At 37.6% G+C, this 27,894-nt stretch overlaps 1 protein-coding gene across 7 annotated transcripts in view; it reads left to right on the top strand.

The window, feature by feature from the left end:
- MOCOS (molybdenum cofactor sulfurase) overlaps positions 1 to 27,894 on the top strand; it is a 213,383-nt gene that overhangs the window by 134,296 nt on the left and 51,193 nt on the right. For all 7 annotated transcript variants that reach the window (XM_021528759.4, XM_085571776.1, XM_085571774.1 and 4 more), the window contains one exon: positions 26,118 to 26,317. In XM_021528759.4, coding sequence (XP_021384434.2) covers positions 26,118 to 26,317 — 200 coding nt within the window. The remainder of the gene's footprint in view (positions 1 to 26,117; positions 26,318 to 27,894) is intronic.

Genomic DNA, 27,894 nt, shown 5'->3' with positions numbered 1-27,894 from the left:
GTTGGACTCAATCTTGAAGACCTTTTCCAACCTTAATGGTTCTATGATTCTATGATATAAACTGCCATAATTTATTGATGTAAGTGAAGACATGGTAGTTGATGCCAGCTACCCCTTGCTTGAAACACTGTCATTTTCAAGTGGATTTGACAGATAGCTTCAGAGTACAGACCATTAACAATTGAAGTAGTTTCACTCCTTGAACATGGCTAGTTCACACCATAAAAGAACTTCATCCCAGAAATTAGAGCAAGGCTGTGGTTCAGAATTATTGAGCTGATTTTATTTATAAAAATAAGTTTTAATAAATTTTGGCAACTCTCTACAGTGGTATGATCTTTATACTAAAGAAAAATTGGATCAAATTGATTCTAGGTGAATGACAACAAGGTAGGTTGGCTGCTCACACCTTTGTGTTTGAGCCTGTTTTGGGAGGGAGGTAGAAGTCTGCCTTGAAAAGGGTTTTTTCAATATAGTTCACATAATCACAAAAATTATTTATTTTCCTCCTTGTGGCTATCTATATGTTAAGATGTGAAGCTCAGCTTCTAATTAATAGAGAGGCAGGGCCCAAGGGTGAGTAGTTTACTCTCTAAAGTATACCAAAAATAATTACGTGGGCAGCTGAAAGCAACAGGCCAGTGCCTTTTTCAGGGTGCTTCCAGGCACTTGTTTTTAATTTTTTGCATTTATTTTACCCTTTTTCCCTCTTGACATTAGTGGAAGTCATGTTGTTCTCATTTCTGTTGGGTTTTGGAAACAGTATCATGACTGTTAATGGAGATGTCTTCAACTATTCTTTCAACCCAGGTTCAATTGTAACAAGTATCATTAAATTTTTTTTGTTGTAATTTCTTTCTTTTCCATTGTTTTTTATTGTCTGGTTTGAGAATATCTACTTTTTATTTTTATTTTCAGATAAATAAGATCTTCTAGAGAAACATGAAACTTAGATTCTACTTAGGCTCTGGTTTGCATGATCTGCTAATTCAACATCATCACTGCTGATTAAGTGATTAGGAGATTTCTGTTTCCAGATACTCCCCCTTCTCTCCCCCACCCCCACAAATCTTGGCCAGAGTTGTTGTCTAGAGGCTGAGTAGTCAGTGTACCTACTCTGAGCTCAGCCAGGTGCCAGCCCAACCTACTAACTGAAGTTTCATCCACCTCTGTCTCCTCAAATAAAAATCACTAAACACTCCAGCTGAATGCTTGAATTCACAATCATTGTTAGGGCTATGGGTGCCAGAATTTGCCACTTCTGTCTTCTTTTCTGTAACCAGTGTGCCATGTAGGCTGAAAGAGGCTGCTAAGCAGATGCTTGAATTATATGTCAATAGAAGCTAAAAAACATGAGTAAGGTCCAAAGGCAGCAGCGACATAAAGCCTCTGGTAATTTTATATTAACATTGTATGCATGGAGAACAGAAACTCCGTGGACTATCTTGGAGAATAATCTGGAAGACACTTAAGTGCCACCCTATAAATCAGATGTTTCTTGTAATCTAAAATATATAATGCAGTCCTGATTGCCTCACCACACAAGTACATCCACAGAACTGGAAGGTGCTCAGCAATGAGCAGCAGCACAAACGACTGCTCACATGAACAGACACTAAAATAATCAATGGTATCCTTTAGGGATGTGTCTCTGCTTATCAAAAAAAAAAAAAAAAAAAAAAAAAAAAAAAAAGGAAGCCTGTATGGACTTAAAAACCTGTTTAGCAGAACATAAATCTCTGTGTTTTCCTACATATCTTTGGTTTCACGTTGTTTGCCGTGTTTGAAGCATTCCCATTATACCTCCTGTTCCTGCTGTTCCACAGGGCATTTGCTATTCTTAGAAGAAAGTCACCAACAGAATTAGACCAGTGTTCAAGATGCAGGGGGTGGAAAAAGGAAAAGAAACTATGAGGACAATCCAATTGTTCCAATGCCACTTGATTCAATAAGAACAATAACATTAAAAGGATTTGGGGTCTGCAAGCTGCTGTTGTCTGAATAATTTTCTATGTGTGCAAAAGATCAATGAGAGGGCCTTGAACTAGCCAAAAGGCACTGTTGATCTGGGCAGTCAAACTGCTGGTACATCCAATTATTAAGGAAAACAATGAAGTTCAAACTCCAGAATATCTTTTTCTAGATGTGGGTAATGCATGTGGATGTTTGGATTGTGCAAGTTTAATTGTGAGAAACATAATGTGAAGATAATGATTACTCAGTTAAATGGGTTGACATGTTTCTATTAATCACTTTCATTAAATTACTAAGCCACTTATCTGTCTTTGGCGTAAATACACACTATGTGACTAGTGGACATTACATTGGTAGTAAATCCAGAAGGAATTCTTACCTTTTCAAGAAGTATCAGCTAAGCAAACTAGATAGCTCTGTACATCCATCACATACTGACAATGCAAAAGGTTGAACCAGCCTCACTGTAACTTGAGGAACCCCATTAAGGGGTGCACGATTTGACCAGCATCGTGAGATTTTGAAAAGAAACCTTAACTTTTTCATTATGTTCTGAGATTTTTGCTGCTATAAAATAGCAGTACTATATAGGTAATTTTGTGTGTGTCTATATTGTGTGTGATTTGGAGCTGTGTTTTATCTTTTACATTGCAACAAGCTAAAATATAACCGGCGATTTTCAAAGCCCTGGCTTTGACTGGCTTCCAAATTATTTCACTTTCCAACATGAAAGATCTTAAGTCATGCTGTAATGTTTAACATAAGGTATTGTGAGAAGGGTATGTGATTCCTGATTTTTGGTTGGAGAGAGCTGGGGAGGAGCATCTCTTGTCAGCTAATCAGGAGATAAAAGCATCAGGCCAATGGCTGCATCCAGCACAGAAAGTTATCAAACTGAAAAAAGGATGTAATTATTTGTCTTATGTTTCTTCCTCACTATTTTATGTGTATAAATAAAATAAAACCTTAAGTCTGCTCCCTTACTCTGTATGACTCTGTGAGACACTACTGCGAGGCGATGTCTTACAAGGACTTACGTCTGCCGCATGCTGTCCTATGGTAGGGCTGAGCCTGAGGTGCTTGAAAAGGTGCCCATGGTGTTGTGCAGTCCTCTTCACCCTGAGCACAGGCACAACTGGTTCAGCAGAGCAGCTGTTCTTGGGATGAGAGGCTGTGTGTTCTCCTGGGTCTCCATTCCACCACAGCTTGTCTTCCTGTTTTTCCCAAGTACAGAAGATGAGGTTTCCTGCTAGTTAGTTGGTGGAAGCACAGGCAGTAGGAGTTTCAGGGCAGTATAACAGAACAAAGGCGTTTAAGGGGCAGGAAATACATCAGATATTCCAATTAGAAAATTGATGTTAAAAATTGTAAGAGTAGAGGCAGCATTTTTGTTTAATTTTCTTTGTTCTATTTTCTTTTGGTTTTTTCATCAAATTCCAGAGAAAAAACTTGCTGTGATTTGATGCTCATAAAATCTAAAAGCAGTGGGGGATACAATTAACAGATTGCTGCAATTTGTGAGGTGAAACAAGAAATAAACTTGGCTCATGGGTCTTGGTAGCCCAAAGATGGTTTTTTGTCATCCTTTCTTGTGCTTGTGATATTTGATAATGGCTAGAAAGAATGAGATTAAGTGTGGTAAATTTTTTGCCAGTGTGAGAGTTGCTAGAAGTTTCTAGCAGGGAGAAAAAAGCATATGTAATACCACAGTAATAAAAGGAAAACAACATCAAGGGCAAAAAGCTCCATTAGACAAAACATGTGGTCCTTAGTATAAAGCATTGTAGGTAGAGCAGGCGCTGGAGAGAATGAGAAATACCAGGATGGATCTGAATAACACCCAGAAATGAAATCCATTACTATTTCTCTGAAGTCTTATTTACAACATAAAGTCAGATCACCCACTGATGTAAGGTGATTTATGGCCTAAAAATATTAATGGAATTAGTACAGCTGAGCACCATTAGGAATCTATCCACTAAAGTCTCCACCCACCCTGTAAAAACAAGACTGAATTCCTATTGTTGCATTAAGCTTGCCTAAGCACCCTGCATCGTCCAAATGGCAAGCAGTGACTAAGCAATGTCGTATTTTAATGAATATTCAACATAGATACATTATTTTATTTCTGTTGGCTTTTTAATTTTCTAATGCCTTTTCAAGGTCTGTGCATCTGGAAGGGGGAGGGAAACGTTTGCTCTTAGAGAAAAAAAAAAGGCACATTGCCATTTCATTTCTTTGTAGAGGTTCGTAATGCGATTACCAAAATGTGAATAACAATCAAATAATGCAGAGGCTTATTCCCTATGGATAGGAAAAATAAATTTCAGTCAAACGTTTCCGGCAGAAATCTCAAATTTGTCATGCAAAGTACTTCTCTGCATTCAAACATAATGTATTTATGTGACTCAGAAACATCAAACATTAGGATAAATAGCCAGATTATAAGTACAGTCCGCTTATGAAATGATTGGAATAGAAGTGCAATTAATGAAACTGGCAGAATGGCTGTGAAGCAGTGTTAATGCCTTGAGATTTAAAGAAAGCATCCAGATCTGCTTTACAGTGCAGGGTGGAAGAGACAGAGATTGCTTGCCATTCTCCCTGCTAACAATCTTTGACAACTTTTTTGTGTTTGTGACTTATAATCACATCAGAAGATAGTTAGAAGCAATTTTTGCAAGATTCTCCTGGGCTCATATTTTGAAGGGAACTGAGACCTGAGGGGCCAAGAGGAAGAAAATTAAAAGATTGGCAACATCATCAATGCTTTCCTTCTTCCTAAAAGCCTACATACATAAAAAAAATCCCAAACTAAACAAAATCAATACAAAATCCCAAACAACAACAACAAAAAAAAACATAAACAAGCCAGGAGTAGGAAAGATTGGTAAGTTCATATATCTGACAAAAGGGCTGCTTTTAACTCCTTATCCCAACTTTTCCAAAACCACTTACCTAGCTGAAGTGTTCTCTAAAGTTGCTGCAGGATTTCTTTCACCCAGATGAGATGTGGAGTTTGCTTGCTTTCTCTGCATCCTTGAAAAGGAATGGATATAGTCTGAAATACCTGGATTTCATCTACTGATGTTTGTGAGAGGTGAGGTAGGAATGGCATAAAGCATATAAAATGGCAGGGTTTAATAGTTGTGTGGGTCCTGTGTTTCTGGGGCTGAAGGGTGCATGTTTGGGAAAAACAACAGGAATAAGCCTGCTCTGTATTAGTCTGTGTGGATGTGGTTTTTTACTGGTCAGATATTTTGGAAATGTGCATCAACAGTCTGTGATGAGGGGATTGATTTTTCAGCAGATTTTGTTCGTTTTCTGTGTCTAGCAGCTAATGGTGGTGGAATAAGCATTTGAATTTTGTAAGGACCTTGGAGAGAATGTTCAAGCATAGGTTGCTGAGGGCAGAACTAGGCTGTGTTACCACTGTCTGATGGCAGAGGCTGACCTTACTTTTAAGGTGAGATTCATCTTCCTGTTGCTGGAACCTTTGACACTACCTTTATGGAGAATTTGTTGTGGCTGTTCTTAATGTTGGGTTTATTCCCTCTGGTCTTATTAATTATTAGTGTATCAATATAACTTGATTAGCAGTAGCAGAAATTTTTGAATTTGCAATACTATACTATTGCAGGTAAGTTATAACAGCCTCCTCCAAATAATGTTAAATTAATTGGGTATTCAAATCTTAATTAAGCCTGCTCAACACCAAGATTTCATGATACTTTGAATACATTACTACTTATTTGAGTAAATGACTGTATAAATAACAAACAAAATAACAAACCTCAAGATGGGTTTCATGAGTGATGAGCTGATGCAGGTGGAATTCATGTCTGGGTGACCTGTGCTTAGTACTGAATTTAAAGAATATGGAAGTATAAAAAAAAAAAAAATGGGATGAGGATACCTATGTTTTGAAGCTGTACAGGATTTATTACAACTTATATAGCCTTGGAGCTAACATAGTTTATATCCACTTATCTATAGCCTACAGATCTTTATGAGAAGGTTTTACCAGAAAATAGAAATGTTATTCCATAGTTCATCGTAGGGGATGACTCCTATGAAAAGGAAGAGGTTTTATTAGTCTCAGATTTTTTTTTCCTGGCTCTAATGGGACCTACAAATGTTTTCCTCCAGAAATCCCTTTATAAACCTTCCCCTTTAAGTCAGTAATAGTGAATTCAGGTGTCCAAGCAACCTCTGTGCACTGAAGCTCTACTTCCATAAGTGTGGAAAATTCACAAGGGCCACATGAATTTTATAAATTGGTATCTTATGTCAGTGATTCCCTCCTCCCAGGAAGTTCATATGAAGTCCTTATGTACTCCCATACAGGCTTTGTTTCTATTTGATGAGCCTCATAAAGTACAGCTAGAAGGAAAAGTTGGCAGTAGTCTCCTTGTCCCTCAAGCAGTGTACATGATGGTTTGTGATAAGGCATTCTACTTTCCCGAGGAATTGTAGACCATCACTTGAACTATTAACTCCTGAAAGTGATTTTCCTTCTGTTTGTGTGTTGTGGCTAGCTAAGAGTACCAAATCTCAGAAAGGTAACTCTAGAAAGAGCTGAGTCTTCTGCAAAGCTCCTTGATGACATTTATATATTCTTTGCTTACAGATGGATTGGACAGCAGTGTATTTACTAACTAAATTTTTCTCTGATATTTAATTTTTATGACATATAAACCCTTTTTGAAAATACACTGGTTTTGGGTTTGTTTTTTGTTTCAAAGAAATGTCATTGAACTTGTACCTAGAGAATGTGGAAATGTTTTGTTATAGGTTTTCTTGTATTTTTAAAGATACTAGTTTTTTTACATCTTGTTAAATGCTGTCAAATAATAATGAGATGTGGAGTTTTTTAGCTTTTGAACTTTTCAGTAGTCAGAACTAACCAGCATGCTGAGTTTTTCAGTTACTTCACTCAGATGGTACTTGGTGGAAAGACACTTCTCTAGGAAAGTGATTTCTACATCTTCAGCAACTCCAGCAATTACTTCCTTAAAACCTGTTTATAAAATACTGAGATATTTGTTCATGGGCATTAACTTTGAAGTGATTTTTGAAAATTTTCACTTTACATGAATTTCATCACTTTATATTTACAATTCAAATCAAAATTACTTTTTAATATGTTAAAATATCATATCTAACAGGAATTTCATTTCTTGAACAGTTGTGTAGAAACCCTGCTTTTCCTTCAAAGAGACTGAATTTTATAATACAATGAAGAGAGTCATAATCAAGTCACAGATTATTAAAACTGTTAGTCACTGTGTCTGTGTAAGAGAAGAATGAATATATCATTGAAAAACTAAACTAGCAGCATAAATAGGCAGGCTTTTTTGCTTGAATGAGTCCATATGTCTCTTCTAGGCCCACAGAGGGACTTAATGTTTTACTCAATTGAATGAAGAAAAAGAGCTCTCCCAGTTCAAAGCTGAAGGCTTTCTGGAAAGGTTTTTCTGATGTTTATGTGGAATGTCCTCTTTTTCAGTTTGTGTCCATTGCCTTTTGTCCTGTCATTGGGTACCTCTGAGAAGAGCCTGGCTTCATCTTTACAACCTTCCCTTTGGGTATTTATGCACATCAAAAAGATCCCCACCTGAAATATCCGTTCTCCACACTGAGCAGTTCCATCTCTCTCAGCTTCTCCTCATATTAGAGATGGTCTAGTCTATTATTCACATTTGTAATCCTTCACTAGACTCACTCCACTACATCTTGGACTGTGGAACTCAGGACTAGACACAGAACTTCAGAGATGACCTCACCAGTACTGAATAACCTCAATTAATGCAGCCCAGGATACCATTAACCTCCTTTGCCATGAGGTGATCACCTTGTTGTCCACTAGGACACCCAGACCCCTTTCTAACAAAGCTGCTTTCCAGCCAGTCAGGCCCTGACCAATGCTGGTGCCTGCATTTGTTCCTACCCAAATGCAGGACTTTAAATTTGTCTTTGTTGATTTTCATGGATTCCTCTTCATAATTCCCCAGCTTGTCGAGATCCCTCTGGTTGGCAGTGCAATTATTAGTTGTATCATTTGGAAGTTTGTTGAGTGTGCATGCTGCCCCAATGTCCAAGTCATTAATAAAGTTTTTTGATGGCAAATGAGTCAGTATCAACACCTGGGGTGGACTTTGTACCACTGATCACTACTCTCTAAGACTGGAAGTTAAGCCATTTTTCAGTTCCACTTCATTGTCCACTTCTCTAACCTATACATCATCAGATTGTGAGGATTTTATGGGAGAGAGTACAAAAAAAATTAATAAAGGCAAGATAAGCGGCATCCACTGTTCTTCCCTTATTTGCCAAACTAGTCATCTCATTAAAGAAGGCTATGAGGTTGGTTAAGCGTGTTTTACTCTTTGTAAATCCTTGCTGACTATTCATGACCACCTTCTTATCCTTTGTGTATGAAAACAATTTCTGGATTCATTTGCTCTATCACTTTCCCTGGGACTGAGGTGAGGCTGACTGCCTGTAATTCCCTGAAATCTTCTTTCTTGCCCTTCTTGAGAATAGGAATGACATTTGCTTTCTTCCAGTCCCAGTCTTGGGGAAATTCTTTCAGTCACCATGATCTTTCAAAGATTATCAGGTCTGGCCTTGCAAGCAACAGCAACCAGCTCTGTTGGCACTTGTGGGAACATCCCAACAGGGCCCATGAAGTTGTTTATGCCCAGTTTATTTTAAGGGTTCCATAACACGATCCTGTTCCACTGATGGTAAGTTGTCCTTGGACTAGGCTTTTCCTCTGAGCTGAGGGCCAGAGATTCCCAAAGGCAAGGCTCACCAGTAAAAAATGAGTCACAGAAGATGTTGAGACCTTTAACCTTTTCTGTGTCCTTTCTCAATGAGGCTTCTGCTTATAGAAATCCTTCTTGCTAGCAGTTACATTCCTTACCATATTCCTAATTGCATTCATGTATGTTGGGACTATGGCTCTATGTTCCTCCTGGGTCACCTGGCCCTGTTTTCTACTTCTTGTGCTTTAGTTTAGTGGGGAGCACCTTGTTCATCCACGAAAGTCTGCTGCCTTAACTATGTTTCCTGCTTGCTGGGATGAACCACTCCTGAGCTTGAAGAAGGTGAGCCTTGAAATCTCCTTTTTTTACCTGAAATTGAATTTTTCTTGTCAGGTTAAAACCAAATTTTTGCAGTCACTAATCCTAACTGTGCTGGGGAGTATTTCTGAAAAGCTGGACAAGAACATCAGCAACTGGGTAATAATGGGCATTTGGATATGTAGAATATGTATCTGCTTCAGGAATAATTTAAATCACTACCAAAATTTCTCATTTATTTCCATGAGCACAGAAACAGGAAGTGGATTATTCTTGCAGTTCATTAAATCATTGTACCATCCAGAGAAGAATCAATCTATGCTACACCTATGGGAATGGTGTAGCTACAATCTATTGAAATGGTAGCAAGGGAAGAAGATGGAGCCTGTAAGCTCTTTATGGGAGTAGTAAAAAATTATTATTGAAACTAATCTTAAATATTTAGGGTTTAGCCATTCCTGAAAAAGATATCATGGATTTAACAGAAAATAAAAGCTTTTCTAGTACATTTGTAACCATATCCTAGCAATTAGAAGAGAAATATGAACTGGATATAGAATCCCATAGGTAAGCATGAAATGCTTCCAGCCTCTAAAAAGGAAAAAATCTCTCTTAAACTATTTGGACTTTCACAGTAACTGCAAAGTAGCCAAATAGCTTTGACTTTATTAGGTTTTTCTCTAAGTAGTCTCTTACAGGCATATAGCTATTAATGATGTTTATTGCTGCCAGGATTGAGGTATTAATGAAGTTTTTATTTTCAAGCAATTTAAGAGGCTAGTGCTGATGTAGTAATTTCTTTAAGTAGAATATATTAATTTTAGAGCAAACTTACTGAAACTTTGTCTGCAATACACATCTGTTTTTCCATCAAACTCAAAATTTCTTAGATACATTTACATAAATATTCTTATGTCCCTTTCCCAAATTATTTCTTTTTAAAAAGTGTCTTGCTAACAGAAGTCCAGCAGATCTTCACAAAACAAGTACTTTCATCTCTGTTATTAGATTTTAGTGTTTCCCTCAGCAAAAAAATATTTACAGAGATATGTTTTATGTATTGGTTCTTAGCAAGCAGTGGTTTAGATCAATGCTAATTTTGAATTGTCAAGGTACCGAAGCATAGCTATAACATTTTAGTCATTGATGGCTTTTCTGTGTTCTACTAACCTTAGGAAGTGGACTTCATGGGATTATTTTTTTTTTTTTGATGGAACAGCAGTTCCTAGCAAACAAACAAGTTCAGCAATATATATTTTGTTCTATCTCTATATCATCTGTGTCGCATTCCAGGTGTACTTGCTGCTTCTGTATATTTAGTGAGCTAAATAACACATAAACTAAACACATAAACTAAAAGAACATTCAGTAATTTAAAAAAAGTATTATTAAATCATTTATCTCAGGAATTTTAAACAGAATTATTTGTCATCTCCAAAAAGATCATGCTTTAAAGTTTTAGGCTGAAAACTCAAATATACCTGGTTTCATTTGTCATTTACGTAGTGTCAAATTTCAGCATTTGCAGTTACAAATACAAATTTTGAAGAGGATTAATAAAATGAGGGAAAATTTGAAGTTTACAGAACAGAGGGAATTTTCTGCAAGGCTCTAGAGCCAGGAATTCCTATGGCTCGTATATTTTTGTGTCACAGTACCAGTGGGAGCTGAGTAATGGAGTCACTCACCCAAAGCTGGAAGATGGGATCAGTGCCATCCAAGGGAGAGCCCCCTCGGGGGGCTACAATGGCATCTAGAAAGCAGCTCTTCAGCCATTTCACACGTGGGAGGAGGTGAGGTACCTTCCCTCAGAGATGCCCACCACATGGCATGGCATTCATGTTGAGCTGCGGATGGGAGGAGTTGAGCCTAATTAAACAGTAGCTGTTGACCTGGCAGGTTCTGCAAATAGGCATGACACCATTTGGTACTTAATTGTGGTCTAGCATCAAACAGCTCCCTTGAACTGCAGATCTGAGGCACAGCTCAAAGAATAATTCCATTTGCCTGCGACAAGCCAGGGACCGGCTGACAGAACAGTATTAGCGAGGGTGGAGACTGCCAGCATCAATAATGATTATATGTGCTGCTTCTGCCTGTGATGAGCTGCCAGCTTGTAAATGCTGAACAATTGAGTGACCTTGGACAAACTGGTCCCAATAATGATAAAGCGTTTGTTTTAATATGAAAGTGACAAGAAGGAAAAGATCACAGTGTGTCACTCTTTCATGCAATCCCTCATCTCCAAAATGGATGCATCTCATGTGAGTTTAATAATTCGTTTCATATGCAAAGCTTCTTTCTCTGGTATTAAGAAGATCTTCATTTCAAAGCTTAGGAAATTTAAAGACTGAAGGCTGGAGTCAAGAAAGGAAGATAGTTCTTATACCTGCAGTGGCTGTCACCTGCTTAGAGATAATAAAAATACTTTCTGAAATCTAAAACTGTGCTTTGTCTCAGCCTAGGTACCTGCAAGTTTTTGTATTTGGGAGCAGTGGCAGCCTGTCCCCTTAGGGACAATGATGCCTGGCCATGGTTGTCCTGAGCAACTGCATGTTGCTGCCCATGGCCTGTGCGCAGGAAGAGGAGGAAGAGGCGTGGGATGAAAGTGGCTGCCTTGGCACAGTGGGTCCCCCAGTGCTGGCATGCCTGGCCTGAGCATCCAGGGAGCTCAGTGTGGCCCCATCCCACTACCAGGCTCTCCCTCTTGCCCCATCCTTCTCCTGGTGCCTCCTCTGAAGGCTTGGCAGCCCCTCAGCAGGCTGGGAGTTGGTGTTCTCCAAAAGAATCTCCGTGGCTTTCTTTGGCATCCTCTGACAAATGCTGCCTCCTGAGATAGGAAGGTGCTCTCCTGGGAGCTGGGCACCCCAGGGTTCTGTGCTCCTTCAATCCCCCCAGGACCAGGGTGACTGTCCTGAGGTGTCCTAGTGATCTCTGGGCATCTCCAAGCCCTGGCAACAGATCCCAGGTCCTGCTCCTAGCACAGGTGTCCTGTGGCAACACGTTCTGATGAAGTTCATGATTTTCTTAAATAATTTAGAAGAGCTGGAGGTGAGTCAAAGGAGGAGCATGGGAATAAGAAGGGTGTAAAATAGAGTCTGAGAATCTTATAAATTGGAATTTTTAAGTTCAGAGTAGTGATACCAATTCATTATTTGAATAACATCATAGGCATTTAAAAGCAATATATTTTTATGGCTGTGTTAAGTGCTTTTAAAGATATATTTTGCTCTCCTTTTCATAAATTAGTCTTGGTAATATCTTCCTGTTCATGGAAGCAGAAATTCTCAAAATCTGTCTCTCGGCATTTTGCCATTTTGTGGCAGGAATAGATCATTCTCTTCTGATGGGAAGAGTTTTGAATAAATGTCAGCTCAACAAGCAGCTGTGTGAAACAGGCTAATCCAGACAGGCCTCTGTCTTTGGGTCAAATACTCACTGTCTCTGCTGCAAATGAAATATGAAAACTAAAGAGATGAAGTCCAATGGGGTGCATTTCGTTAGCATGGAAGAATTTCAAAACACTTTGAAGGATGGATCTGCATCTCAGCATCACAGAGGATATGGAAAAATGTTCTTGCTGGTTACTGCAGGAGAGCTTTACAGCTGTGGAGGATCCTGTCAGCTTTAATAGGTTCTGAATACATTACTGACTAACCTGGCTTACAAGCAGCTGACATTAAAGTGTCTGATGCCCCTAACATACTCCTTCATCTCTTCCCTGCCTAGAGATGAAGAGACACAGTCTGCAGAAAAGTAATACAGCATAGCCAAAAAGCCAAAATAGCTGAGCAGTATAGTGATGTGTTTAAATTCTGTCTTACAGAATATTTTCAGATAAAATGACAAACAAATCACACATACCCAAGTTCAGTGAATATTATCTATAAAGAGCTGTGGAAATGCGGCGGGTGGGGGGGGGGGGGGAGGGGCAGAACTGTATGAGATGTGGGAAACAAATTAATCCTTTGTAATAGAGCTCATCATATGTTACAAGTGTGGTATGACTTAAGTCAAAGCTTGGGAGTTGCAGAAGAAAATAAAGATTACAGTTGCTGTCTCTGACTGTTGAACAAAGTGAGCCTTCAAGGTTCAGCTTTTAGGCAGAAATATTCAACATGCTGTCTTGTTGCCAGCACTTCTTGTTATCTCCTCTGATAAAGAAGGATCTAAGCTTTTCTGTTAGATCACATACTGAACTTGACAGCATCATTCTGATAAAGAAAGAAAAAGGGGAAGAGCTGTAATGAGTGCGTTTGGCAGGACTCACGTTATCAAGGCCTCAAAAAGAAAGGTTTTTATTATTTTGATTGATTGATTAGTCTGACCTTACAGGTTAGTCAGGTCTCTACAGGACCATAAAACTAATTTTTTTGATCCTTCAATTTATAGTACTTTCCTTTTTCCTTTTCTGTTCTGTGTCTAAGATAGGTGAAATGTTTCAACACAGCTTCTACTGATCCTAAAAATTCCATGATTCATCTTCAGGATGTTAATCAATTTATTTCTTGCATGTTCAGAGATACAGAAGGAAAGAAGTGCTTGAGGTAGCATTTCTTTACTTAACAATTTATTTCTTTGTTCTCCAGCTCTACAAGGGGTGCTTTAATCCTGTGAAACTTCTATCTGCAGATGGCATGTAAGAGAGTAGAACTCTCTGGGAAATTAGAGAGTTTCTCTTTAGATCAAAATTTAGGCTTTTCTATCACTTCTCAACACTGTGTGGAATTTTTGATATCAGCATAACTAGGAAGAAATTAAGAAAAATGGACAGAACACAATATTATTACAAGGACTTGGGAGCAAGGGCTATGTCACATAAGCTTCCTCATACTCTGGAGAGCATGGTTGTCAAAGAATGTGAGAAGACAAGAAAAAGGAAAATTGCTACACCAGTGTAAAAAAACCTCCCAGACCATTCCAAACTGCTGAACTTTCAGCAGCTTGCTGGAGGGGGACTTGCTGTGTAGCTGTCACTACTGTTTCGTCTCTCCTGGGGAGTTCAAGTTCACTGCCTGCCATTGCCATGAAAAGCCAGCTCATCCTGCATCTTCTGACCTCCCTTCATAGTTTGTATTGATGTCTTCTCCTTTGAGAAAGCTCTCTGGTGAGAGTTACAACAGGTATTAAAGTGAAGGGGAAAATGGTTGAGAAGCCATATCACAGTCCAAGCTGTCTGATATCATCTGGTAATATCATCTGTCACTTTTGGTCACCCTAGAATAGAACAACACACTAAGGTTGATGTCCTTGCAGTTGCCTTTTGGTCTCACCAATTTAGTAGAATTTTGCTGTTGAAAACTGATCAATAAATTCAAACCATTTATAATAAACATTGAAGATGTTCTTGAACTCTTAAAAATTATTGAGGAGTTTAATGGAAAAATGCTAGAGTACTAGTAAAAGATTTTTGCAGATGGGAACCTGCAAAACTGTTATTGCTCTTTTGAAAGGAAACAGGGCTGATTGTTTGCATATTGTTTCCCCTTTATCCTAACATATCCAAGAAGGCAGAAGGGTTTCAGAGAGGTAAATGAACATACCACTTCTGCATGAAATGCCAGCTACACTAATGTTTGGTATGTACAGACTTTAAATGCATTGTCATGCATTTAAATTCACACCTCTTAGTTCTACAAGTTTTCCTGTTGGGTTTGCAGACAAATGTTTGAACAGTTTGATTAATCACTCCACTCCTAATTGGTCTAAAGTTTGCTACAGCTTCGAATTAAGTGTCTTCTCTCTCCTGCAAAGTACTTCACCAGGATGATGTAATTCCTGTAGGACTATCACCTAGATATGTAAGACCACCAAAGGTGTGATGAAGCTTGGACAGCTTCTAATACTTCTCTTGACTCAACCTCTCTAATATTTTATTGACTCAACCTCTCTGGCCTCAGGTTAGTTCAATTCAGATAAGAATATCTGTTGCATTTGATAAATGAAATAAACTAAATTATCTTTAATAGGTGTAAGTCATTTCAACTGCAAGCCAGGGCTCCTGAGTGGTCAGCTAGAGACTCCAAACCATTATCTACAAGGGTGTCTTGTGTGCCATTGCAGCCCTTCAAGTTATGTCATGTATTGAGTTAAGCATCTTTCAAGAAGGGAAAAAAATAAAAAAAAAGAAAGAGATGAACATATTTCATCAACAAGTTTTGTAGTTCAAGGCTAAGTTATGAAAAGAGAACCTTTGCTGTGGGTATGGCATTTGCATAACTCATGTTGTGCAGCACCTCTGTGTAGCCAAAGGTCATGGAGCTAAGAGTGTGCCAACTTTCTTTGCCAACAGTAGTAGCACTCGGTGCCTGTCAGGCATAATGGCCATATACAATGTGAGTAATTTCTGAGGGCTTTCTTTTCATGATGCTTTAAATAAGAAGTTCTTTTTGTGGTCGTATTTTTCATTTACAATAGCAAGACTGCACTTGGTGGGGAAAGAATGAAAAGTAAAGTAATACGGATTATCTGTGTCTTATTTCCTTAAATTGATTCTCTCTTGAATATTTCCATTTGCAAATAAAGGCATTGTAGGTATCTTTGTAAAATATACTCCATAAAAGAAAGAAATGCATGGTAGGTAATACTAAGTAACACAAAAAAAAAAAGTACAAGAACTGTTGTTTCTGTTGTTTTCCTTCACTCACCCTACTAGTCTTCTTTAACATCTTTTACATATGAATCTCATAGAACAATCTGAAGAGCAGGAGCTACTGTTACCATTTTGGTGGATCTAAGAAAAAGCATTCCAAAAATTGAGAGGGCCAAAGAAACCAGGGAAGTAAAAGATACGATTTCTTGTTATGTGTGATGACAAACTAGAGTGTGAAGCCCCTCAAGGGAAGACAAGTGAATCTGGGCCCCTCCACATCTCATGAGTGTTGTGGCTTCATTCCTACCTCACAGGAAGGAAAACTTTTCTGTTTTGCCTTTTCCTTGTTACCTAAAAATGGAACTTTGTGAACAGTGCCTTGAGCTGGACCTTCATTTCTAAAGCTTTGCTGTGTAAAAAATACCTGAAACTGAAATGATGAGGAAAATGGGTTTTTTTTCAAGCTATTTGTTTACACTGTAACTTCGAAGTCCCTCATCTGAGAGCTGCAGCAGCCCCTACTCCTTTTCCCTTCCCTCTGTAGAGCTCATAATGTAGTGGGTTGCCATGAGAAAAGGCCAGGGCTTCCTCAGTACTTGCTGCCTTTCTTCTTTTCCCTGTCAGTGGCTCCCTCTGTGTTGGCAGCACTCATCCTTCACTGGTGCCTTGCCCACATCAGTGTTTTCTTTTAACCTTGCCCAAATCTGTCTTCAGAAGCAGCTCCCGAGATCACCATGGAGTTTGATTTACAGCATGAGACAGCAAGTGGTGCACGTAAGAATTGCTCATGTCTTCAATACTTCAACTCTTCTAGACTGAATCTGAAGTATGGATTTTGACTGATTTATGGCATTACAGTTTATTGAAGCTGATGTAAGGCCAAGAATGCTGATTTTTTTCAGAAGCACACTACCTACAGTCTTTATAAGGAAGCAAAACCTGTAATAATTTATTTTATATCAACATTTTCTACCTTAGATTTCTCTTCTAGTCTTCTGTTTAGTAGATCTGTAAGCTCATTGAGTTTACAATTGAGTAAAATACCTATTCCATGCTTATAAAATTACATTCAGTCTTAATCCAGCACACTTTCTTATTGCTCATCGTCCCCTTGACAGAGACCACACAACCTTCTAGGTGCAGTGGGTTTCAGAAGCTTAAAGGAATGAGCAGTGTAATAAAAACCTCCCAGAAGTTAATTTATGACAGCCAACACTGCAGGACATTCTTCTTATAAAAAAACCTGATGCTCTTTTACAGGAGTGATTGCTGAGCATCCCCCAGCAATGGCTATACTCTAAGAAGTACTGTCATCTCACTTTTATTGCATGAACTCTTGAGAAGTGAGGCTGGAACTATAACATCATTGCTGAACCTGGGTGTTGAGAGTGTGTAGCACTGTGCCAAGTAGCCACTTTCACTTTTTGCTCACAGTTTTTCCTTTCACTATCTGTAGAATGTTTTGCGTGTTCACACATCTCACAAACTCAACAATGAACTTCAAGAGGTCTGAGCCTGCTGTGTCCAGTCAGAAAAGACAGCCACAGGAGGGAAGGTGTGTCAGTGGGTCACATTTTGGTTCTCCAAAGAACAGTGACTGATGTAAAGCAGACTTCATTCTGTGACCTCAGGGCAGATTATACGTTAGCTATAGGTCTCTTTTGTGGTGTTAGTGTAGATAATTGTTAAAACAACATTAGCCTGGTTAAAAAGCCTGGGAGAAGCCCTGGCATGATTCAGTTTAGCATGACATTCCAGAAATCAGAGCACTTCTTTATATTGACTACATGCTTCCTAACAATTAAGACATCAAATCAGAGAAAATTCAAGGCAGTTTTCATAATTCATTGTATTTGCTTTATTACCACTGTTTCATTAATGACACCCTTCCTTCCGTGGTAGCTATTATTATTGTTGTTGTTGTTATTATTATTATTATTATTATTATTATTATTATTATTATTACTATTACTATTACTATTACTATTACTATTACTATTACTATTATTACAGTACCAGGAGAGACCTAGTCTCAGAATGCAAAACAAATGGCAAAGCATCCTTTAAGGCTATTAAAATGTTGTTAGTATCAATAAATCCAAAATTTCACTATGAAAAATATTGTTCTTTTAATAAAAAAGGATAGAAATTATTTTACTAACTTCTTATTCCTGAATGATACAAATAGGACATGGGGAAATTGATTTTTTTTTCTTGTTCCATAACTTAAAGTATCTTAAAGCATCATGCCTTAAGATTTATTCTCTGGAAACTTTTCTTTCAGCGTATTGTGATTCTTGGTTTAATTAAATGAACATGTGGTATTTACTGTATTGCTGTGATGGGAAAGTTCTGTGGAGCCTTAAAAAGAGAAGGATGCAAAGGCTGCACAAGAGCATAGATGGAGCATCCCATTACTTCATACACTAGCAGGAAAAGCCTTGGTTCAGCGATGGTCAGATAAAAAGAAGAATGGTGTCCTACCAAAATTACAAGTAAAGAAAAAACTGTACTGCAAATCAATATGCTGCAGTGGACACCAAAGTATTTCACTAACAGAGAGAGTCCAAAAATGTTATGCTAAATTTTTTTTGCTAATACAAAGCCTATTGGAAGGTAGAGTCAAAGTAAGGGGTAGTGAGGTGTGAGTTCTGTGCAGAGCATTAGCCATTCTTCTTCACCTAATGCAGGCAGGGTGAGCTTTGAAGCAGAACTGATTTATATCCTAGCAAGGCTTTAGACTGGGATCTGTCATCTTAGGAAGGAAAGAAGGAAGCTGTCAGGGTTTTCAGAATATTTTAAAGGATCCTCTTGATGGTGAGGAAAAAATTTCCTCCCACCACCCCACCCCCCCACCCCCGCCCCAAACATCTGGATTTCTCTTAATATTCAGTCTATTTTTGGTGCAAGTTGTTGATATCCACTGGTCTGCACCTCCCCTCAGGGGAAAATGAAAACAAACAACCCATAAAACTGTGGAGATGTTAGAAAATCATGATACTGTCAAGTAGCACTGGTGGGTGGGTCTTGTAGAAAAGTTATTTTTTTGGAGGAATTTGACTTAACTGCAGATCTGATAATAGTATCAGTTCAGCTGAGCAGATGACAAAGATTCTCCTCCAGCTATGTTACAGTGATTAGAAAGTTGCTCCTGACTTGAATAAGTAAGTTAAAAATTAATAAATAAGTGTTCTTGCAAAATCAAGTTCAGATTAGTCTTACTGGCTTGAAAACTTAAGACTTAATGCCTCATCTTACATTTTCTAAATTCCCTTGATATAACTGTGAGATAAAGAAAGAGCTTTATGCTCTGCCTTATATTAGCAGACTAATTGTGGAGAGTTAAAAATTCCAGGGAACAAGCAGCAGTTAAGCTTCCACATGCTGACTTCAAGGAATTGTGTGCAGTAGGCTCCATTAAACAAAGGACAGAGACATTTCATAATAAAGCAGAAAGCAGGACTGGATGTAACACTCAGGTTTCTAACAGCTGCCAGGAGAATTCATGTGCTTTTATAGTACAAGCTTCTCTTGCATTTTGTCCTTAAGATGACAGAATCATAAGCAGAAGTTGTTCTGCTGGACTGAGAAAAACCTTGGGAGATAAAGCCTTTAGAGGTAAAATGTGAGTATCACATAAATACATATTTTAGGGATGATTCTGCTGTTCTCTGTGGGCTTATGTCTGGAGGTGTACTCTGGAGGTGCAGTTTGAATGCTGCTTCCATGAGGTGTGCAAAGCACTCTGCCTTTTTGAGAAAGACTCTCCAGTCATCTTTTATCTTGCTGGTTTTATAGTTTGAAAAGTCATCTTGAAATTATTTCCTCTGCTGAGAGTACGGCATGGGAGCATGGAAGAAAAGAAAGGATGGACAAAAATACCCTCCCCTGGCTCAAAAAAGAAAACTCTTAATAGCAAACAGTAAATTAAATGTAGCTTACTTGAATTCTTAGATAGCTATTAGTCTAAGAAGCAGTTAACTGAAGTAGAATTGTACCTGTAATTAAAATATTTATACTAAAAGTGAATCAGACAGCTGGCATGTACTACTTCCCTGCTTTCATGAAACTCCCAAAATTTTTTTTAAAAGGCAAAGTATTCTTCATTGTGATGTTTGAAAATTAGGAGCTGCTTCTTTCACAGTGCACTGCTCATTTTATTTAGAATAGAGACTTCGAACTCCCCTCACTGTGTGAAAACAGAGCTTGAATTAGCTGCTCTAAAGAAGTGGGAGATGGGGCATCAAAGAGCCTTCTGTTCATTAAGATAAACACCGACTATGTGTTTCATGTTTGGTTTCAGTATAACATTCTGAATAGAGGATTAAGCAGTTGCTTCCCACATTCTTAAACTATTGAGATGGTGTGGGAGAAGGAGGAGAATAAAAGGATTGAAGCTATTATGCAAAGAATTAGTGTTGAGAGAGTAAAAGGTCCCCCTATTACCCATTGAATTCTGCATGGATTTAGTTGTGTTGTGAGTGTAACATGGCTCTCTGTGTTGGACACACAGAAAGTACATCATTAAATTGCAGGACTCCATCTAAAGTTTTGGTCTGGACACTGATCTTGTGATATGGATTCTTGCCAGTTGATTATGTACTTTCAAACCATATTATGTACTTTTCAGGGAAAAAAACCCATTTCATAACTGAAATTTTCTTTTTATGTGATTCTTTTTGTTACATCTTAACTTTAGAAAGAAGCCTGCATTATTTTTTCAGAAGCACCAATAACATCTGGGGACACAGATTTTACTCTTCTTGCTCTCAAATGCAGTTACCTTAGCTGTAGAAACAGAAACTTTATGTTCCCCAAACTGATCTTTATTACACGTGTTTTATAGATCAAGTTGATTGAACTGGCCATGTGAGTCAGAGTGAAAGAGGGGTTTGCAATCTGTCCATGCCTTATGCCTTTTCCATGGGATAGATATTTTTATGAATTGGCTGGTAAGCCATTTACAGTGGTTTATTTTGAAATAAATGAGTGATATTTTGGTAACAGTTATGGGCAATATTGCAGTTCTCTTACATCAGAGGAGCTCTTCTCTGTTGACACCTAGGGAATGTTAATGTATTAATTGTAATGTTCAAATTCCCCGAGTGGCTTTTCTACCCTTAGTTCTGTTTTAAAAACTGTTTAGATTTTTAGTTCTGTTTGGTTGCTGTTAGCCAACCCATAAGGACATTTTCATATCTTGAGATTTTTTTGTAATATATATATATATATATATATTTTTTTTTTTTTTTTACTTCATTGTATCTGATGAGAAATTACATACCTTTTTCATAATTTTTTTGTCCTCTAGGCATCTGTTACTCCTCACTCTGGGAAACAGGCAGTAGCTAGATTTGGTCTTACTTAGGGCAACTATTATCCTAATTTAGGGGAAAAACTCACCAGGAGTGGGTATATTTAATATTTTTTTTATAAATCTAGATGTTCTACCAAGCTGATTGATTATATTTTCTTCTCTTCATTTTCTTTTCTTGTATTCTATTTTTAATATTTCGAGGTTACACTTTGGGGGCAGGGAGCTGGATCATCTTAAGAATATTTCATTTTCATGTTTGCAGCATTTTGCTTAAAACAGGAGTACTAAAGAATAGCAGTGGTTAGAATACATTGTTTAATGTGGTTTAAGCTGAAACACTCAAATTCACCAAAAATTACCATTACCAAGTACATCCTTAAGAGGTTTTTTAGTGGGAAGACTAACACTAAATAGGTGACAGATACATACATCCAATTCTATACAAAAAAGAGAAAAAAAAGCTCAGAAATTAATCCTATTTTACACTTCTTGGAGGAAGTAAAGGAAGGACTCCAAATGTTTGACAGGATTTTCAAGTTCCATGGCTTCATTAGCACATTGTCTCACTGGTCCTGCCTGGTGATCTGTCTCATTTGGGGTACAGTAGAAGGTGGCTACATCATGGTCTCACTCCCTGCTGATTGGTTTGCTGAGATTTCAACTCATTATTTCTCTGCCTCATTGCTATCTATTGCATGGTGCTGATGCATAGTGAATCACAGTGACCTTTCTCTTATCCAAACATATATATGAGCTTGGATTTACTGGAGTGATAGAGAATTTGTTGCCCTTAAGCCTCAATTTCTGTAGCTTTTTCACACTGCATTAGAACAATAACTGTGTATTTGTTTTATATTTCTCTTCTTCCTTATCTCCAGTATTTAGCTTCTCATAATAAGAGAGACAAAAAATATGTTTGAATGCAGATCACAGGGATTTCTGAGTAAAGCCTGAAAACCTTAAGACTTAAATCTTTCATTCTAGAGGCTCCTTTCCAGTCTCTGCTTTATCTTAATCTCTTTATTCAAAATCTTTTATAGGTGTTGACATATGCCTATTTGTCTACAGCCCTTTCAGGAAGAACTAACATTTGAACATTTGGGCTGCTGAAATCCTGGGTCTTTTGGAGAGTAGAAAATATGCCATTACGTGTGTACCATTATGCAATGCAAAACCAGGACCATGCTAACTCAGACTCATTCTTTATTGAATATTTATTGGACATCTGTATATCTCAGACTTATCTGATTAGATAAAATTCCACTGGAAAAAAAATCTTATTCTATTTTGCACAGAACAAGCAGCTAACAAGGCAGAGGTAATGCAAATACAAGATGTTATCAGCAGGCAAGACAAGCAGTGGATTTCCTACACCATGATGACAATTGTGAATAGTTTGAATGCACACAGTTTGTGCCCTCTTGCAAGTGTGGCATAACTTCTCCTTCTCTTCCATATGACTTAACTGTCCCACAGTCTCTGTGAAGAGGGATATGCATAAATGCAATTCCTACAGAAAAGCTGACATTATAAATTTATCAGTGGCTTATCCAGTGCAGTGGCACTCTAAATTTTCCATACTTGAACAGTATAACTTTCCATAACAATACCTAGTCTGAGGTATAAGTTGGGATGGCAAGTCTGAGATGGTGCTGACCTGTCAGAATGCTGTAGTGTGTGAGCATACAATCAGCAATATGAGGTGTAACAACATCTCCACAGGTTTGCTACTATATTGTGTCAAGGAGATGTGTACACAAAAGTAAGTAGAAACTTGCTTTGTCAATCTCTTCTGCTCAGAAATTTACCACGAAGTTACTAATGAGTGCAGTTTGTGGACTGTGAGCATTCCATGTGCTGTGTGTGTTCCTACACACATAAATACCATGGATGATACTAGATAGGCTTCATCTGATGTATTTTAGACATAGGATTAATTCTGATCCAAATTACAGAATGCATAAATTGTTCCTAATTTTAAAATAATTTTTAGGAGCAACTAGATGCAGTTCACCTTAATGAGATAATGCAGCTGTAGGGAATAAAAACCCTAAACTGAGAAGAAGTCAGGGCTCTTGAGTCCTTCCTATCATGTTCTTGAGGTGAAGTATCGATGATTTCTCTGAATTGTAAGTCTTACAAAAGGCTTATCATGTGTTATTACTTTTATTCTCAGAGATTTGTTCTGGCTTTTATTTTCTCTTCCTTCCATTCTTACTCCTAGGAGGGAGATGAAGTAAGCACTGGATTTATATAATACACAGTACAGATAATTTTGTTGAACAAAATAAAAATAAATCACAGCTATTTTCCCCTTTTTCTGTCAGAATAAATATATCCCTTTTTCTGTTAGAATAAATTTCAGATTATTGGCAGTTTTTCCACAAGGTTTTCTGTGACATCAGACCTAATTACCACCTATTCTGCTACTTAAAAATATGGGACCCTGGCAACACAGCTTCCTTTCTCCAATCACAGGGCAGGAAACCAACTGCAGGCTATTGCATTTGGATTTGTCAGAATAAATAATTAAAAGACTCATCAGCTTTTTGCTAATGAACAAGGAAATGTGATTAAGAAACTTTAAAGGAAAATAGCTGAAAACAATATAGAAATGATAACAGGGATGATTGCTGTGAATGAGTGACTGAAATTTCTGAATAAGTGATTTCTTCAACCAGGCACAAGGACAGTAGTTTAATCTTCTATTAAAAGATTCCTGTCAGTTTGGAAAAGCTCTGAATCAGGAGATTAGGCACATCTCAGAAGCTGACAAGGCAGTCACTTCTCTTAAGACAGCTACTTTCTGGCAAACACTCAGAATTTACTTTTTTGTGTGTGTGTGTGTGTGGTTTTGGTTTTCTGTTTTGCTATTTCAAGACTCTTAACTTCTACCCTACAATGACTAGGACATTTCTGATTAGTCAGTCTTTTATTCTCAGAGACTCTGAAAATACAAATCATCTTTCAGATCAAAGTGTTCTAGAGATGCTTACCAAGTTTACTGTGGCTAACATCCAGAAATTGCACTGATTAGCTTCCAGCACGCTTTCTTGCAAGTGCTTTGCATGTTAGTATTCCATTAAATATCTTATTCCTCTTTATTATTCTTCAGCATCAAAAAAATATACTTCCACCTTATATCTAATCTGTTACTATGCTTTTAACATATGCTTTCCCAGTTTATCTAAAGGAGATCATACATAATAGAGAAACGCCAAAAAATAGTGAAATAACAGATGCTGCTGCAGTTTTTCTGCATGTCAGGAGAAATATATCTTATTTTTTCCCTTTATATGCATTCATAAATGATGTGGTCTTTTTATTAATAAAGGCACAAAAGTCAACAAGATTACAAATTTTCAAGCGTGGAACTTTCCAGATGCTCAGGTATAGAAGTAATATGCGCAGAATAAGCATGAGATTCGTAGTTACAAATATTAATAAAAAAAGGTAAAATAAAATGAGCCTCAAATAGGATATTCAGCATTACAGAAAATACTCTGGGTCTAAAACCCAATAAGAAAAATGTTCTTCTACTTCAAGAGGTCTTTGGTGATTCTTCGTGCATTTTTGTTCTTTCCACGTAGTTTAAACCCACCATAGTGCAGTGCTCAGTCTAATAGAAACCCCTTCAATAGGGACATCTAGCAAAGACACAACTTCTCCTCAAAGAGCTGACATTATGAAGAGATCATCAGTTCTCTCTTCCAAACCACAGTGAAGCAAAAAAACAAAACAAAACAAAACAAAACAAAACAAAAAAAAAACCTAACAAAACTGTGGGAACTCAAAATGTCTCTCAGACATTTTTAGAGGTTCTAGGCCTTGGTCAGAAGCATTTTAGACCCTGGCAGACAGCTGGAAACAGCTGTGATTTTGAGTTTGAGCCATGGAATGAGTTACTAACTTTGGAGGTGGAATAAGCAGTCACAAAGGGTTAGATAATATAGTAAAAGTAGTTACAAAGTAGAGGGGAAATTTTTTTAGTGTTGTACAGGGGGGTTTTAGCACATGTACAGGGGTGTTTTCACTTTGTACCTGGGGGTCAGAAGTTCTAAGATGGAGGAAAGTGGGCTGATCCTTTTCTTCCTCCTTCTTCTTCCTTGCCTTCATGTTCTTGGTGATGTTGGCATTCACAGATTGGTTTAGAGTAGAAAAGCACTTTGTAATATAGGTAGTAGGTATTGGGGAAAACTATAAACATATAAAAGATAGCAGCAGCCCTGGGTGGGGGGAGAGAAGAAAACAGCAGATAGAGAGGATGTCAGGGTGTGTGTGTGTCTCTGCCTGGGCCGCTGACCAAACAGCCGCAGCCCGAGAAGACAATCTTTTAGATAACCAACAATAAACTGCCTTGAGACCGTACAGCAAGAGCCTGCGCAGTTTTTCTTTGGAAGCACAGGTTGGAGGAGGAATTTCACCACCACATGGGAACCCAGAATAAGGCCGGGGTTCCCACACAAAACAAACAAACAAACAAACAAACAAACAAAAAAAACAAACAAACAAAACAAAAAAATCACAAAAAACATATATTTCCTCTTTATGCCTTTTCCAGGCCAAGTTCTGTGAAGACTTGTCTGTAAAGTTTCTCTTGAGCCCCCAAAGTGCATGTGTGTAGTCAATGAAAAATTCACAATGCCCTTTTTCCAAGTAATTTCCTTGTAAAATGACATTTAAATTTAGTCATTACATTTAGAATTTTATTATTTTTATTTTATCTCAGGCATAACAGTTTGATTTCTGTGTTCCCATGATCTCCAGAGTTAGATCTGGAGAAAAACTTGATTTTCAGTTTATTTGTACCAGAACAAATTAGTTTTATGTATAGACTGGAAGTATAAACATCTTAGTTTTATGTATAGACTGGAAGTATAAATCTTGTAATTCCTGTAAACCATTTCAGTGAAACTTTAGCTTTCTACACTAAATTAACTACAGATAAATCCTTGGTGCAACACTACTTCTGAAACTTCTATATGAGGAAAGAAACACTTGAAAATTGTATATGCATTTAAAGAAACACAAAACTATCAATTTTGTGCTAATTGCCTCACACTACACCATTCTGAAAAATCGTACTTTTTTTTACATTGCCATAAAAATAATGCACCTGACATGTATGTGCACTTTTCTTTTGTAGGTGGAATGGAGAAAATAAAACAGCATACCTTTGCATTAGCTCACTACACCTACACTGTGCTGTCTAACTTAAAATATGCCAATGGCGCTCCTGTAGTACGTATTTACAGTGATACAGATTTCAGCAATCCTGATGTCCAAGGTCCAATCATTAATTTTAATGTGCTGGATGAAAATGGACAAGTGCTCGGCTTTTCACAGGTATGTTTTTCTCTTGTCTTAACTTGAGTTTACGGTTGTACTTTAATTTAAGTGTGTTCACAATGAATTCTTCATCCTAAAATGCATATTTTTTTCACAGTAGTCCTTTCTGAGGTTTTGGGTTTGTTTCTTCATAGCTCTGCACCACATATACACACCATTTTTAAAGCAGTAGAAAAAGAATCCACTAAATAGTGCTAGCAAAATACAAAATACGTAATAGCCAGAGGCAATATCTTACAGATGTATTGCTCCACAAATAGGAATTTTGGAAGTGGGCTGTTTTAGCAGGATACATTGACTAGGCAGTCTGATTTTTTGCTGGCTTCCTTCTCTAGAGTACTCAAAATTGGGTATTGAAGAACAAGTCTAGAAAAGCTGATAAAGAGACTGCCTCGGAGCTTTGACATACAAGTGAAATTAGATCTCAGAGTATTGCAGTCACTAATGAAAGAGTTCTCTTTTCCCTTCAGCGGAGCAACCACGGAATAAAGTGGAATGATCAGTATAAAGAATGAGATTCAAGCTCAAGAAATTCTTAAATGCTGTCTTTCTCAGTGTCTTTTTGTAGTCTTTATCTATCAGGATACCAAGTATTTTTAAGATGAAGTTTCATTAGGCTTTTCTCCCTTCAGCAGAGAGTGACCATAATTGTGTGTATGGCTGTGCTCAGTGTAGGCAGTGGGTCACATAGGGGACAGTGTCTCACTTGCTCATCAGCAGAAGGCAGAAAAACCACAGTGCTCTTGTTTTGCTTACTTGTTTTTTTCCTTGGCTTCCTGAGAGAATAGAATAATGAGGGGAACATGGAGATACTTCTACAAGAATACAAGAAGAAACACATTTCTCACTAGGGAGAGCAGAAGTGAAGCACTTGTTTTGTAGCTGCAAGTTTGGAGTTTGACATTTTTTTAAGGTGTTAACCTAATGAACAAACATGATGGCCAAACATAGAGTACTCAATAAGCTCTTCTTCACATCCATCTTTTTTAGTCAATGCTATCAAATAGCAGAAAATGTTCACCACATTTCATTTCAAAGCAGTCCACATTTTGGGAATTAACCATTTATGTAGCCTTCAATATGTGTGACAATGTTCAGAAAAGATTTGAGATATTAACACAACTGAGTTTGTAAAACTCCTCAAACACTTCAATGTTGCTTCTGTTCTTTGATTAAAATCAAAACCTTTATTCTGATTTCTGTTTCTCACAACTTTTTAGTAAAATTGGCTGAGCTGTGTTTCACTTTTTACAAGTCAACTGTATCCTCAAGTTAAAAATTCTTTCATAGTCTTATGAATCCATTGTGCCTGTTTGCTACAGTGGCTGCTCATAAAAAGCTTCTTTATTGATCTGGATTGTACTGTTCACCAGATTCTGAGGATTTCTAGAATATGTGGAATGAAGAGCTATAAAATTTTCAAACGCATCTCAGTCTCATCTGCTGTTCCTGTTACACTACTTTGTTTAATTAAAAATAATGTGCAATTTAATGACTTTTATAAATTAACAAGCACTATTCTTTCCAAAGCTACAATATGTGTGATATATATAATTGGCTTCTTTACAGAATGA

Source organism: Lonchura striata, chromosome 2 (genome assembly GCF_050655825.1).
Source record: "Lonchura striata isolate lonStrDom1 chromosome 2, ASM5065582v1, whole genome shotgun sequence".
Taxonomy (NCBI): domain Eukaryota; kingdom Metazoa; phylum Chordata; class Aves; order Passeriformes; family Estrildidae; genus Lonchura; species Lonchura striata.
This window is presented reverse-complemented; position numbering and strand designations above follow the sequence as displayed.